At 40.1% G+C, this 16887-nt stretch overlaps 1 protein-coding gene across 1 annotated transcript in view; it reads left to right on the plus strand.

Annotated features, from left to right (window-relative positions):
- The window catches only part of LOC122676981 (cytochrome P450 2J2-like), a 37227-nt gene that overhangs the window by 8728 nt on the left and 11612 nt on the right, over positions 1-16887 (plus strand). Inside the window, exons 4-5 of the mRNA XM_043876635.1 lie at positions 267-427; positions 3936-4112. Coding sequence (XP_043732570.1) covers positions 267-427; positions 3936-4112 — 338 coding nt within the window. The remainder of the gene's footprint in view (positions 1-266; positions 428-3935; positions 4113-16887) is intronic.

The following is a 16887-nucleotide window of genomic DNA, read 5'->3' on the forward strand; positions in this document are numbered from 1 at the left end:
ACAGGGGATAGCTAACCATGACCTGCCCCCGTGTGGCTCATGAATTAAAAAAAAGATTGGTATTAAACACGTTATTGGTTTTAAATACTGGTCGTCAGTTTGAGTTCCCAGGCATGACAGAATACTTGTTAGACCCTGGGGTTGTCAGACCCTGGGGTCACAGTCTCAGAAGTGGTCTGTAGTCGATGTGTCATATGTCACACAGAGTAGAATCTCTGTAAAATAGAAACAATCCTATCTGAAGGCTCCATCTCTTCCTCCTCCAGGACAGCCTTTCGACCCTCACTTCACAATCAACAATGCCGTTTCCAATATTATTTGCTCCATCACCTTTGGGGAGCGGTTTGATTACCAGGATGATCAGTTCCAGGAGCTCCTGAGGCTGCTGGATGAGATCTTAAATCTGCAGACATCAGTGTGCTGCCAGGTGAGGCAGTTGTCACCTCCTATCTTTCATAAAGACTTTAGGCTGATGTCCATCACAGATTAAATTGGGTCTTCCTTTCCTTTTAACAAATGTAGCCTTTTGAAATTGACTTCAGCATAAACTTGCTTGAAATCCATCTGTTGACTTTAGTGTTTTTGATGCTTATTCTGTTCTTCATGTGGACACATCCACTCATTTCTCTTGCATATTCACCTGTTTGTAAGAATCCTTAAAGATGTCCACATGTTGCACTATTTCCATGCCCATCCACACTTGTTATTACCAGTTTTCTAAATTTGTAGGACATGGATTTAAGGCATTAAACACTCACCCCATCCTTGGTAGTCCCTGCCATCTCCTTTTGTCCTGCTAGGGTTTTAAGTCTGTCAAAAGCTCTGCTCATCTGCTTGGTCTCTTAGTCTCTTTTTTTTATTTGGAAGATACTTCCAGGGGAAAATCAGCCCCAAGTGTTGAGGTAAACTCTTGTATACATAAAGGAAGATTTACTTGTAATCATTTTCAACAAGCAACACTGCCTGGAGTTTGATGGACCCATCTCACCCAAACTCATAAAGCAGTTAGCATGATTCCTGGCACATTAAAGGAACATAATGAATATGAGCTACTAGGATTAGTGTTGTCAGTATTACTTTTGAATAGCATTCCTTATTGTCACTTCTAATCATGCTAAACCCCAGCCCCCATTCAGTAATTCCATTTTCTTCCATCCTATTAAGACAGAACCTAGGAAGTTTGGGACCTCAGTGAGCATGTGTCGACTATTTCCAGGGAAAAGAAATTCCGGGGAAGGTTGGATGAGGCAGTGAGACAGGGGGTAATATGCATTTTTTAGAGATCCAAAATAGATCGGGCAGTTTAACTGACAATTTCACGCACTTTATTTCAGTCAGTTTTTTACAACAATCCTTTAAAGATGAAATGGAGCATCTTGATGTGTGCAAGTAGATATGGGAACGCTTAAGCAAATCCACATAGTGATCCCCTGGCTGTGTGTTAAGTATGGAATAGATCTCATGTGACTGAGTGACGAAAATAACCCTGGTGCCTCAATGGCAGTGGGTTACACTAAGTCCTGCAGATTACATGATTATCTTCATTATTGTCATTAATATCATTATTATTCTTCCCAAAGCCTTGTAGCTAGAAAGCGATAGAACTAACAGTCAAAGGCATGTATGCTTCATTTTACACCTAGGCAATTTTCCATTATGTTGGGCTATCTGTTTTCTACCAGATATTTTTAGTGAAAATATATCCAAAATCCACTTAATTTTATTAAAAATGTCTTATTCACATGAAGAATACAATCATAATGCAGAGGTAGTCAAGCACGTGTCTATGTTTAACCTAACTAGCTACCTAGCTAGAAACAGGTGTTTTATGCACACACAAAGATATATACACACATAGTAGAGAAAAATGCCATGAAAAAAATAATAAAATAGGGGAATGGAAAGAGGTTCCAGAAGTACTGCATTATAGGATTATCAGGTAAGATATCTCCAAGCAAGTGCCACTTGAGCCAACCTGAAGGAAACAAAGGCTAAAGTTATACAATTTCCGGAGGAAGACCAATCTTCACTGAAGGAATAGCAAATGAAAAGGACTAAAAGAATGCTCAAAGTACCGCACTATTGCACTCATCTCACATGCTAGTAAAGTAATGCTCAAAATTCTCCAAGCCAGGCTTCAGCAATAAGTGAACCGCAAACTTCCAGATGTTCAAGCTGGTTTTAGAAAAGTCAGAGGAACCAGAAATCAAATTGCCAACATCCGCTGGATCATCGAAAAAGCAAGAGAGTTCCAGAAAAACATCTATTTCTGCTTTATTGACTACGCCAAAGCCTTTGACTGTGTGGATCACAATAAACTGTGGAAAATTCTGAAAGAGGTGGGAATACCAGACCACCTGACCTGCCTCTTGAGAAACCTGTATGCAGGTCAGGAAGCACAGTTAGAAGTGGACATGGAACAACAGGCTGGTTCCAAATAGGAAAAGGGTAAGTCAAGGCTGTATATTGTCACCCTGCTTATTTAACTTATATGCAGAGTACATCATGAGAAACGCTGGGCTGTAGGAAGCACAAGCTGGAATCAAGATTGCCAGGAGAAATATCAATAACCTCAGATATGCAGATGACACCACCCTTATGGCAGAAAGTGAAGAGGAACTAAAAAGCCTTTTGATGAAGGTGAAAGAGGAGAGTGAAAAAGTTGGCTTGAAGCTTAACATTCAGAAAACTAAAATCATGGTATCTGGCCCCATCACCTCATGGGAAATAGATGGGGAGACACTGGAAACAGTGTCAGAGTTTTTTTTTTTTTGCTCCAAAATCACTGCAGATGGTGACTGCAGCCATGGAATTAAAAGCTGCTTACTCCTTTGAAGGAAAGTTATGACCAACCTAGATAGCATGTTAAAAAGCAGAGACATTACTTTGCCAGCAATGGTCCATCTGGTCAAGGTTATGGTTTTTCAGTGGTCATGTATGGATGTGAGAGTTGGTCTGTGAAGAAAGCTGAGCTCTGAAAAATTGATGCTTTTGAACTATGGTGTTGGAGAAGACTCTTGAGAGGTCCTTGGACTGCAAGGAGATCCAACCAGTCCATCCTAAAGGAGATCAGTCCTGGGTGTTCATTGGAAGGACTTAGGCTGAAGCTGAAACTCCAGGGCTTTGGCTACCTCATTTGAAGAATTGACTCATTGGAAAAGACCCTGATGCTGGGAGGGATTGGGGGCAGGAGGAGAAGGGGACGACAGAGGATGAGATGGCTGGATGGCATCACCGACTCGATGGGCATGGGTTTGTGTAAACTCCGGGAGTTGGTGATGGACAGGGAGGCCTGGTGTGCTGCGCTTCATGGGGTCGCAAATAGTCAGAGACAACTCAACAACTGAACTGAACTGAAACATTATCATTCTTGATGTTGTCACAGAGACCAATGGAGCTGAACTAAGAGAGAGTAAGATGGCAGTGAGTGATAGCAGAAGAGGGGACAGGAGTGGAAGAGGTCAGCTCCTGTAGAGCTCCAGGCCAGGAGAATGATGTAGAATTTGTCTAAATGTCATGGAAAATCTTTGCAGGATTGAAAGATAAATAGTTGAATGATCTGATTAAATTGTTAAATGATCTCTCTGGCAGCTCAGTGGAAACTGGCCTAGGAAAGGGGTTGAGGAGAGAATCAGGGAAATTGTTGGGAGGCCTTAAAGCATCTAGGTAAGAAATGTTGGGGCTTTGTCCTAGAATGACAAACACATGGAGTACTGAGAAGTGGTCTGAAGATGGTTCTATTTTGGATGGAGTGTTGAAATGCTTTGTCAGAGGGGAAAGAAGAGGGGTGTGACAGAGAAGATGAATCAAGGGTGATTCCAAGGGTTGAGTGTTAGCAAAAAAAAAATACATATAAAAATACAATGGTTTCCTTGTCTTCAAAAGTAGAAATCTGGTACCCTCTTGTCTTCAAGACTTTTTATTTTCTCCATCAGCTCTACAATGTCTTTCCAAGGATAATGAATTTCCTTCCGGGTCCACACCGAACACTCTTTAGTCATTTGGAGAAAATGAAGATGTTCGTTGCCCGTATGATTGAAAACCACAAGAGAGACTGGAATCCTGCTGAAGCAAGGGACTTCATTGATGCTTATCTCCAGGAAATAGAAAAGGTGAGGGAACCTAGGTGTTTTCCTGAGTAGTGTTCTTAGAGAGTGAATGAGGCAATTCTGACATCTCATTGCTGCTGTAAGAAATCACCACAAACTTGGTGGCTTTAAACAACCAACATTTATCAAGTCAAGGTGGGGGCAGGGCTGGCTCTTTCCAGGCTTTAGGGCAGAATCCATTGATGGGAATTTCCAGAGCCTAGAAGCTACCTGTACCCCTGAACTTATGCCCCTTTCCTCCATCTTCAGAGCCATCAATATAGCTTCTTCTCTTCCACCATCCTCATGTATTCTCTCAATGTGCTCCTTGCCTCCTCTTACAGAGACTCTTCTGATTTTAATGGGTTCAGTAGGATAATCCATATCAAAATCATTAATTTCATCACATCAACAAAATTCTATCTGCAAGAAATATTTACCATTTCCAGAGATAAGAATATGAGCATCTTTGTGAGTCATTATTCAGCCTACCACAGGGTTGGAAAAATAGAGACACTATTTCAGAGTGTGCTGCTGCTACTAAGTCACTTCAGTCGTGTCTGACTCTGTGCGACCCCATAGACAGCAGTCCACCAGGCTCCTCCGTCCCTGGGATTCTCCAGGCAAGAACACTGGAGTGGGTTTCCATGTCCTTCTCCAATGCGTGAAAGTGAAGTCACTCAGTTGTGTCTGACTCTTCATGACCCTGTGGACTGTAACCCACCAGGCTGCTCTGTCCATGGGATTTTCCAGGCAAGAGTACTGGAGTGGGGTGCCATTTCCTTCCCCTATTTCAGAGTGTAGGGATGTCATTAACTCAGAATACAGATATATTCAAAATAAAGATATTGGTTTAAGAGTATTTGCCTTGAGGTCTTTCAGTTCAGTTCAGTCGCTCAGTTGTGTCCGACTCTTTGTGACCTCATGGGCTGCAGTATGCCAGACTTCCCTGTACAACACCAGTTCCCGTAGCTTAAACTCATATCCATCGAGTTGGTGATGCTATCCAACCATCTCATCCTCTTTTGTCCCCTTCTGCTCCCGCCTTTAATCTTTCCCAATATCAGGGTCTTTTCAGATGAGTCAGTTCTTCACATGATGATGGCCAAAGTATTGGAGCTTTAGCTTCAGCATCAGTCCTTCCATGAATATTCAGGACTGATTTCCTTTAGTATTGATTGGTTTGATCTTGCAGTCCAAGGAAGTTTGTCACTGTTTCCATTGCTTTGCCATCTATTTGCCATGAAGTGATGGGACCAGGTCCCATAATCTTCACTTTTTGAATGTTGACTTTTAAGCCAGGTTTTTCACTCTCCTCTTTCACCTTCATCAAGAGGCTCTTCAGTTCCTCTTTGCTTTCTGCCATAAGAGTGATATCATCTGCATATCTGAGGTTATTGATATTTCTCCCAGCAATCCTGATTCCAGCTTGTGCTTCATCCAGCCCAGCATTTTGCATGATGTAATCTGAATATAATTTAAATCAGCAGGGTGACAATATACAGCCTTGAGAAACTCTTTTCCCAATTTGGAAACAGTCTGTTGTTCCATGTTCCATTCTAACTGTTGTTTCTTGACCTGCATACAGATTTCTCAGGAGGCAGGTAAGGTGTCTGGTATTATCATATCTGTGAGAATTTTCGACAGTTTGTTGTGATCTGCACAGTCAAAGGCTTTGACGTAGTCAATAAAGCAGATGTAGATATTTTTCTGGAACCCTCTTGCTTTTTTTAAAAAATTAATTTGTTTTTTTATTGAAGGAGAATTGCTTTACAGAATCTTGTTGTTTTCTGTCAAACCTCAACATGAATCCACCATAGTTACACATATATCTCCTCCCTTTTGAACCTCCCTTCCATCTCCCTCCCCATCCCACCCCTCTTGTTTGATACAGAGCCCCTGTTTGAGTTTCCTGAGCCACATAGCAAATTCCCATTGGCTATCTATTTTAAATATGGTAATATAAGTTTCCATGTTACTCTTTCCATAGATCTCACCCTCTCTTCCCCTCTCCACATGTCCATAAGTCTATCTCTATGTCTGTTTCTCCACTGCTGCCCTGTAAATAAATTCTTCAGTACCATTTTTTCTAGATTCCGTATATATGTATTAGAATATGATATTTATCTTTCTCTTTCTGACTTACTTCACTCTGTATAATTGATTCTAGGTTCATCCACCTCATTGGAACTGACTCAAATGCATTCCTTTTTATGGTTGAGTAATATTCCATTGTGTATATATACATGACTTCTTTATCCATTTGTCTGTAGATAGATATCTAGTTTGTTCCATGTTCTAGCTATTATAAATAGTGCTGCAATAAACAATGAGATGCATGTGTCTCTTTTAATTTTTGTTTCCTCGGGGTATATACCTAGGAGTGGGGTTGCTGGCTCATATGATGGGTTTATTCCTAGCTTTTTAAGGAATCTGCATACCATCTTCCAAAGTAACTGTATCAATTTACATTCCCACCAACAGTGCAAGAGTGTTCCCTTTTCTCCATACCCTCTCCAGCATTTATTCTTTGTAGACTTTATGATGATGGCCATTCTGACTGATATGAAGTGATATCTCATTGTAGTTTTGATTTGCATTTCTCTAATAATGAGAAATGTTAAGCATCTTTTCATGTGCTTGTTAGCTATCTGTATGTCTTCTTTGGAGAAATGTCTGTTTAGGTCTTTTTCCTGCTTTTTGATTGGGCTGTTTGTTTTTCTGGCTTTGAGTTGTATGACCTGCTTGTATATTATGAAAATTAATCCTTTGTCATTTGTTTCATTTGCTATTATTTTCTCCCATTCTGAGGGTTGTCTTTTCACCTCGCTTACAGTTTCCTTTGCTGTGCAAAAGTTTAATCAGGTCCCACTTGTTTACTTTTGTTTTTATTTCTGTTGCTCTAGGAGGTGGGTTCCAGAGGATCTTGCTTTGAGTTACATCATTGAGTGTTCTGCATATGTTTTCCTCTAAGAGTTTTATAGTTTCTGGTCTTATGATCAGGTCTTTAATCCATTTTGAGTTTATCTTTTTGTATGATTTCAGGAAGTGTTCTAATTTCATTCTTTTACATGTAGCTGTCCAGTTTTTGTAGCACCACTTATTGAAGAGGCTGTCTTTGCCCCCATTGTATATTCATTCCTCCTTTGTTAAAAATAAGGTACCCAGGTGTGCATGGGTTTATTTCTGGGCTTTCTATCTTGTTCCATTGGTCTATATTTCTTTTTTTGTGCCAGTACCATCTTTTCTTGATTACTGTAGCTTTGTAGCATAATCTGAAGTCAGGAAGGGTGATTCCTCCAGCTCCATTCTTTCTTCTCAAGATTGCTTTGGCTATTTGGGGTCTTTGTGTTTCCATATGAATTTGTTCTGGTTCTGTGAAAAATGTCTCTGGCAATTTGATAGGGATCACATTGAATCTGTAGATTGCATTTGGTAGTATAGTCATTTTCATAATATTGCTTATTCCTACCCAGGAAGACGAACTATCTCTGCATCTATTTATGTTGTCTTTGATTTCCTTCGTTAGTGTCTTATATATTTCTGTGCACAGTTCTTATGTCAAGTTTATTCCTTGATATTTAATTCTTTTTGCTGCAGTGGTGAGTGGGATTGATTCCTTAATTTCTCTTTCTGATTTTTCATTGTTAGTATATAGAAATGCAAGTGATTTCTGTGTATTGATTTTGTGTCCTGCAACTTTGTTAAATTCACTGATTAGCTATGTAATTTTCTGATACTTCTTTTGGGTTTTCTATGTACAGTGTCATGTCATCTGCAAACAGTGAGAGCTTTTCTTCTTTTCTGATCTGGATTCCTTTTGTTTCCTTTTCTTCTCTGACTGCAGTAACTAGGACTTCTGGAATGATATTGAATAATAGTGGTAAAAGTGGACACCCTTGTCTTCTTCCTGATATTAGGGGGAATACTTTCAGTTTTTTGACATTGAGTATAATGTTTGCTATAGTCTTATAATTTATGGCCTTTACTATTTTGAGGTAGGTTCCTTCTATGCCAATTTTTGAACGGTTTTAATCTTAAATGATTTTTTTTTAATCATAAAAAGAAACACCTGGAGTAACAGGCAAATTTGGCCTTGGAGTATGGAATGAAGCAGGGCAAAGGCTAATAGAGTTTTGCCAAGAGAACGCACTGGTCATAGCAGACACCCTCTTCCAACAACACAAGAGAAGACTCTACACATGGACATCCCCAGATGGTCGACACTGAAATCAGATTGACTATATTCTTTGCAGCAAAAGATGGAGAAACTCTATACAGTCAGCAAAAACAAGACCAGGAGCTGACTGTGGCTCAGGTCATGAACTCCTTATTGCCAAATTCAGGCTTAAACTGAAGAAAGTAGGGAAAAACCACTAGGCCATTCAGATATAACCTAAATCAAATCCCTTATGACTATACAGTTGAAATGAGAAATAGATTTAAGGGACTAGATCTCATAGACACAGAGCCTGATGAACTACGGACGGAGGTTCGTGACATTGTACAGGAGACAGGGATCAAGACCATCCCCATGGAAAAGAAATGCAAAAAGGCAAAATCGTTGCCTAAGGAGGCCTTACAAACAGCTGTGAAAGGAAGAGAAGTGAAAAGCAAAGGAGAAAAGGAAAGATATTCCCATTTGAATGCAGAGTTCCAGAGAATAGCCAGGAGAGATAAGAAAGCCTTCCTCAGTGATCAATGCAAAGAAATAGAGGAAAACAACAGAAAGGGAAAGACTAGAGATCTCTTCAAGAAAATTAGAGATACCAAAGGAACATTTCACAGAAAGATGGGTTCGATAAAGGACAGGAATCGTATGGACCTAACAGAAGCAGAAGATATTAAGAAGAGGTGGCAAGAATACACAGAAGAACTGTAGAAAAAAGATCTTCATGACCCAGATAATCACGATGGTGTGATCCCTCACCTAGAGCCAGTCATCCTGGAATGTGAAGTCAAGTGGGCCTTAGAAAGCATCACTATGAACAAAGATAGTGGATGTGATGGAATTCCAGTTGAACTATTTCACATCCTGAACGATGATGCTGTGAAAGTGCTGCACTCAATATGCCAGCAAATCTGGAAAACTCGGCGGTGGCCACAAGACTGGAAAAGGTCAGTTTTCATTCCAATCCCTAACAAAGGCAATGCCAAAGAATGCTCAAACTACCACCCAATTGCCCTGCTCTCACATGGTAGTAAAGTAATGCTCAAAATTCTCCAAGCCAGGCTTCAGCAATAAGTGAACTGCAAACTTCCAGATGTTCAAGCTGGTTTTAGAAATGGCAGAGGAACCAGAGATCAAATTGCCAACATCCACTGGATCATCAAAAAAGCAAGAGAGTTCCAGAAAAACATCTATTTCTGCTTTATTGACTATGCCAAAGCCTTCGACTGTGTGGATCACAATAAACTGTGGAAAATTCTGAAAGAGATGGGCATACCAGACCACCTGACCTGCCTCTTGAGAAACCTGTAGGCAGGTCAGGAAGCACAGTTAGAAGTGGACATGGAACAACAGGCTGGTTCCAAATAGGAAAAGGAGTACATCAAGGCTGTATATTGTCACCCTGCTTATTTAACTTATATGCAGAGTACATCATGAGAAACACTGGGCTGCATGAAGCACAAGCTGGAATCAAGACTGCCGGGAGAAATATCAATAACCTCAGATATGCAGATGACACCACCCTTATGGCAGAAAGTGAAGAGGAACTAAAAAGCCTTTTGATGAAGGTGAAAGAGGAGAGTGAAAAAGTTGGCTTGAAGCTTAACATTCAGAAAACTAAGATCATGGCATTTGGTCCCATCACTTCATAGAAAATAGAAGGGGAGACAGTGGAGACAGTCAGAGTTTATTTTTGGGGGCTCCAAAATCACTGCAGATGGTGATCACAGTCATGAAATTAAAAGCCGCTTACTCCTTGGAAGGAAAGTTATTACCAAACTAGATAGTATATTAAAAAGCAGAGACATTACTTTGCCAACAAAGATCCATCTGGTCAAGGCTATGGTTCTTCCAGTGGTCATGTATGGATGTGAGAGTTGGTCTGTGAAGAAAGCTGAGCACTGAAAAATTGATGCTTTTGAACTGTGGTGTTGGAGAAGACTCTTGAGCGTCCCTTGGACTGCAAGGATATCCACCCAGTCCATGCTAAAGGAGATCAGTCCTGGGTGTTCATTGGAAGGACTGATGCTGAAGCTGAAACTCCAATACTTTGGCCACCTCATGTGAAGAGTTGACTCATTGGAAAAGACCCTGATGCTGGGTGGGATTGAGGGCAGGAGGAGAAGGGGACGAGAGAGGATGAGATGGCTAGATGGCATCACCGACTCAATGGGCATGAGTTTGAGTAAACTCTGGGTGTTGGTGATGGACAGGGAGGCCTGGCGTGCTGCGCTTCATGGGGTCGCAAGGAGTCGGACATGACTGAGCGACTGAACTGAACTTAACTGAATCATATATGGGTGCTGTATTTTATCAAAATCTTTTTCTGCATCTATTTAAATGATATGGTTTTTATCTTTCAATTTGTTAATATGGTATATTACATTGAATGATTTGAGTATATTGTAGAATCCTTACATCCCTGGAATAAACCCAACTTTATCATGATGTATGAGCTTTTTGATGTGTTGCTAAAATTTTGTTGAGGATTTTTGCATCTATGTTCATCAGTGATATTGGCCTGTAGCTTTCTTTTCTTGTGTTGTCTTTGCCTGGTTTTGGTATCAGGGTGATGATGGCCTCGTAGAATGAGTTTGGAAGTGTTCCTTCCTCTGCAATTTTTGGAAAGAGTTTTAGAAGGACAGGCAATAGGTCTTCTCTAAATGTTTGATAGAATTCTCCTGTGAAGCCATCTGGTCCTGGGCTTTTGTTTTTTTGGGAAATTTTTGATCACAGCTTCAATTTCAGTGCTTGTATTTGGGTTGTTCATAATTTCTATTTCTTGCTGGTTCCGTGTTGGAAGATGGAACTTTTCTAAGAATCTGTCCATTTCTTCCAGGTTATCCATTTTATTGCCATAGAGTTGTTCATAATAGTCTCTTATGATCCTTTGTATTACTGCACTGTCTGTTGTAACCTCTTCTTTTTCATTTCTAATTTTGTTGATTTGATTCTTCTCTTTTTCCTTGAAGAGTCTGGATAAAGCTTTGTCAATTTTGTTTATCTTCTCAAAATCAGCTTTTAGTTTTATTAATCTTTACTATTGTTTCTTTCATTTCTTTTTCATTTATTTCAGCTTGGATTTTTATGGTTTCTTTCCTTCTACTTATTTTTGGATTTTTTTTTGTTTTTCTTTTCCCAGTTGTTTTAGATGTAATGGTAGGTTGTCTATTTGATGTTTTTCTTGTTTCTTGAGGTAGGATTGTATTGCTATAAACTTCCTCTTAGAACTGCTTTCGCTGCATCCCATAGGTTTTGAGTTGTCCTGCTTTCATTGTCATTTCTTTCTAGAAACTTTTTGATTTCCCTTTTGATTTCTTCAGAATCCTGTTGGTTATTTAGAAATGTATTGTTTAATCTCCAAGTGTTTGTGTTTCTTACAATTTTTTCTTGTATTTGATATCTAGTCTCATAGAATTGTGGTTGGAGAAGATGCTTGATATGATTTCAATTTCTTAAATTCACTGAGGTTTGATTTGTGACCCAAGATGTAGTCTGTCCTGGCAAATGTTCCATGTGTACCTGAGAAGTTGTATTCTTCTGCATTTGGATGGAATGTCCTAAAGATAGGAATGACATCCATATCATCTAATGTATCATTTAAGACTTGTGTTTCCTTATTAATTTTCTGTTTTGATGACCTGTCCATTGGTGTCAGTGGGTGTTAAAGTCTCCTACTATTATTGTGCTACTGTCAATTTCTCCTTATGTCTGTTAGTGTCTGTCTTACGTAATGAGGTGCTCCTATGTTGGGTACATAGATATTTACAATTGTTATCTCTTCCTCTTGATTGTTCCCTTGATCATTATGTAGTGTCCTTCCTTATCTCTTGTAATCTTCTTCATTTTAAGGTCTGGTTTGTCTGATATGAGGATTGCTGCTCCAGCTTTCTTTTGCTTCCAATTTGCAAGGAATATATTTTTCCATCCTTTCACTTTCAGTCTATATGTGTCTTTAGATCTAAAGTGGTTTTCTTGTAGACAGCATATATATGGGTCTTGTTATTGTATCCATTCAGCCAGTCTGTGTCTTTTGGTTGGAATATTTAATCCATGTACATTTAAAGTAATTATTGATATATATGTTCCTATTGCCATTTTCTTAATTGTTTGGGGTTTGATTTTGTAGGTCTTTTTCTTCTCTTGTATTTCTTGACTATAAGTCCCTTTAACATTTGCTGTAAAGCTGGTTTGGTGGTACTGAATTCTCTTAACTTTTGCTTGTCTGAAAAGCTTTTTATCTCTCCATCAATTTTGAATGAGATCCTTGCTGAGTTCAGTAATCTTGGTTGTAGATTTTTCCCTTTCATTACTTTAAATATATCCTGCCGTTCCCTTCTGGCCTGCAGAGTTTCTGCTGAAAGATCAGCTACTAAGCAGATGGGGTTTCCCTTGTATGTTAGTTGTTGCTTTTCCCTCACTGCTTTTAATATTCTTTCTTTGTGTTTAGTCTTTGTTAGTTTGATTAGTATGTGTCTTGGTGTGGTTCTCCTTGGGTTTATCATAAATGGGACTCTTTGTGCCTCTTGGAATTGACTATTTCCTCTTCCATGTTGGGGAAATTTTCAACTATAATCTCTTCAAAAATTTTCTCATACCCTTTCTTTTTCTATTCTTCTTCTGGGACCCCTATAATTCGAATGTTGGGATGTTTGATATTGTCTCAGAGGTCTCAGAGACTATCGTCAGTTCTTTTCATTCTTTTTACTTCTGTTCTTCAGAAGTTATTTCCACAATTTTGTCTCCCAGCTCACTGATTCGTTCTTCTGCTCAGATATTCTGATATTGATTCCTTCTAGAGTATTTTCAATTTCAGTAATTGTCTTGTTTGTCTCTCTTTGCTTATTCCTTAATTCTTCTAGGTCTTTGTTAATTCTTGCATTTTCTCCATTTTGTTTTCAAGGTTTTTGATCATCCTTACTATCATTATTCTGAATTCTTTTTCAGGTAGTTTGCCTATTTCCTCTTCATTTATTTGGACTTCTGTGCTTCTAGTCTGTTCCTTCATTTGCATAGTGTTTCTCTGCCCTTTCATTATTTTTTTTTAACTTATTGTGTTTGAGGTCTACTTTTCTCAGGCTTCAAGGTTGAGTTATTTCTTCTTTTTGGTTTCTGTCCTCCTAAGGTTGGTCCAGTGGTTGTTGTAAGCTTTGTGTAGGATGGGATTTGTGCTGAGTTTTTTGTTTGTTTGTTTTTCCTCAGATGGGCAAGGCTGAGTGAGGCGGTAATCCTTTCTGCTGGTGATGGGGTTTGTATTGTTTTGTTTGTTGTTTAGATGAAGCATCCTGCACAGGGTGCTACTGGTGTTTGAGTGATGCCATATTTTGTATTCAAGTGGCTTCCTTTGTGTGAGTTCTCACTATCTGATATTCCCTGGGGTTAGTTCTCTGGTAGTCTAGGGTCCTGGAGTCAGTGCTTTCACTCCAAAGGCTCAGGGCTTGATCTCTGGTCATGAACAAAAATTCCACAAGTGGTTTGCTATGGTTAATATTAAGTGAGATTAACACAAATACCGCAAACCAAGAAACCAAAGATGAACCCCTGACAAATGGTGGTTATAAAATCAGGTAAATAATAATTAAAATAACAGAATATACACATATACCCATAAGTAAAGTCAAAACAGTCCAACAAAAATCAAGTAGAGTAGATTGACCAGGTGAACAAAGGAAATAAAAAATTATATTTACCAGTTAAGAACAAAACTAACTAAAGCAAAGTGTAAAACAAAACTAAATCAAGGTGCAAATAAAGCAATGAAAGCAAAGCTAACAAATATGTTGAGAGAAAAGTAAAGAAAGAAAGAATAGATATGCAAAGTTAAATAGACATGGATTCAGAAGATTTATATACATTAAAGATTAACTGCAAAAGGAAAGAAGAGTAGGAAAGGCAAACCAACGAATAAATGTAGAAAAATATATAGTAGGTTTAAAAAATTAAAATTATAAAAAAGAGAAAAGAAAAAAAAAAACAAGATTAAAAAAAGGAAGAAGAAAGAAAGAAAAAGGAAAACTCCACAGAACTGCAAAAGCCCAATACAGAGGCAGAGGTTTATAACAACAGTAAAAAGTGTCACTGAATACACACACACACACACACACACACACACACACCCATAAGCAAAATCAAAACAGTCCAACAAAAATAAAGTACAAAATTAATAGATTAACCTGGTGAACAAAGGAAACCAAAAATTGTATCTACCAGTTAAGAATAAAACTAACTAAAGCACAAACTGGAAAAGAAAACAAAAGCAAGGTGCCAATTGGGGAATAAAGCAATGAAAATGAAACTAACGAACATACTGAGAGGAAAGGAAAGGATGTAAAGAAAGAAAGAATAGATATGTGAAGTTAAATAGAGGTAGATAAAGAAGATTTATATACATTAAAGATTAACTGCAAGGGGAGAAGAACAGTAGGAAAAGAAAACAAAGGAATAAATGTAGAAAAATAATAATAGGTTTAAAAAGTCAAAAATTAAAATTAAAGAGAAAATTTTAAAAAGGGAAAACTCCACAGAACTGTGAAAGCCCAACATAGAGGCAGAGGTTCATAACAATAATAAAAAGTGTGACTGAGAAAAAATAAAGCTCAAAAGCTTAACTAGATTTCATAGTGCCAATAAAATCAACAACTACAACAGAAATGTGGGAGGGAGGGGAGAAAAAAAGTCCAAAAGAATATACAGAACAAAACACAAGAATAATAAATGTTTTCCTTGATTCACTGCTGTCAAGAGTCCTTTCCCTCGCTGGGAGTCACAGCCCACCTCACCTCCGCAGGATGCCCTCCAACACTGTGCTGATCTCTGACCTGCTGTGGGGGCAGCTCAGATTCTAATCTGGTCCTACTCCCGTGTGTTCTTGCCTGCAATGTCCACAGCTATCAGAGCTAGTGCATTTTCTTCTGTGTGAGCTCTCAGTGTCCTTTTATATATTCCATAGACACAGAGTCTGCCTAGTTGATCCTGTGGGTTTAATCTGCAGCTTGTACAGCTGGTGGGAAGATTTTGGGTCTTCTTCCTTAGCCACACTGCCCCTGGGTTTCAATTGTGGTTTTATTTCCACCTCTGCACGTAGGTCATCCACCATTCACTGGGGTTTGCTTCTGAGGCTACCCTGGAGGACTTGGATTTGCCCTTGTGAGGGCCAAGTGCAGAGGTGGTGCAGCTGCTTGGGTAGCAGGGGTTTTGGCAGCACCAGGTACTCAGAGGAGTTGGCGGCTAGGGCAGCAGGAAATATAGTGCTCTAGAAGGGTATGACAACCAGTAATGGCCAATGTGCTTCAGTATTCTTACTGTGAGAAGCTCCCTTACAGAGAAGCCTGCCAGGCCACAGTCTACAGGGTCGCAAAGAGTTGCACATGAATGAAGTGATCCTGTTTGCATAGAGGCAAGACTTTTTTTTTTTTTTTTTGGCTTGTGGCAGCTCTGCCCCAGTGAGAGCTGAGCGTGAAGGTGGTGCAGCTTGCGGGGACCCTGGCAGCACCAAGTGTGTGGGGACATGGACTGCCTCCATCGCAGGAGTTATGGCCCTCTCAGAGTCTGTTTCAAGCCTCTTGTAGCTGGTGCTCTGAAGGCCTCTTTGGCCAGCCTTGCTCTGTAGCTCTGTCCATTCAGGCTTTTAGAGGGCCCCCTCGCCTGCGGTCCTTTTCTGTTGTTGGGCGCGTCAGGCACACAGAGGGGCCCACCTGGCTGGGGTCCTACTCTGTAGATCCACGCATCAGGCACTTAAATGGGCACCCTGGGTGGGGTCCTACTCTGTAGATCCGCACATCAGGCACTTAAACGGGCACCCTGGGTCCCCACCGAGGATGCTGAACTACTCTGTAGTTCAGTGCCTCACGCGTTTGATGGGCCAGCCTCTCTATTGTTCAGCTGGGGATGCTGGTATGTGAGGAAAGAGAGAGGCTATGGTGATGGCTTTGCTTTCATGGCTGCCCGGGTTTTTTCCATAGGCATTTCCCACCATAATCTTCTTGTTCACATCCCCTCGATCTGTCTCTCTGTAACCAACAGCAGCCCTCACCCTGGGATTGCTCCACAATCCGTAAACTCCATCTCCCAACCGTTGCACCTGCCAGGGGACCTGTGTCCCTGTCCAGGGTATGTATGGCTACAGCAAGGACTGTCTGGTTCTCATTCCATTTAGGCTGCCACAGATCAGCTGTTTCACTCTCAGCCTTAAATGTTTCTCCTCTGACTCAGACAATTGCCCCAATGTGGGGATCAGACCCCTGCTTCAGTTCCCCCACCGGTTAAGAGCAGGTCCACTCCTACTGACACTCCTGTTTTTCCCCCTCATTCCCTCATCCTACTGAGTTCTGCATGGTTCTATATATTCTTTTCTGCTGGTCAGGTCCTCCTGTCCACTCTCAGCTCGTGTTCTGCATGCACATCTGTGTCTGAAGGTGTATTCCTGATGTATCTGTGGAGAAAGATGTACTCCATGTCCACCTACTCCTCCACCATCTTATTCTCCTCCTCAAGCTTCCGTGAGGTTTCTTTAAAGAGAACCATAAAGGTGTGTGTCGTGAGCTCTTCAAAGCGTTTTGCCTGTGGATTGGAGCACGCAGATGTCCTGTGCTGGCTCCCAGCTTGTGGTGGGACAGTGCTGCATCGAGT

Source organism: Cervus elaphus, chromosome 20 (genome assembly GCF_910594005.1).
Source record: "Cervus elaphus chromosome 20, mCerEla1.1, whole genome shotgun sequence".
NCBI classification, from domain to species: Eukaryota; Metazoa; Chordata; class Mammalia; order Artiodactyla; family Cervidae; genus Cervus; species Cervus elaphus.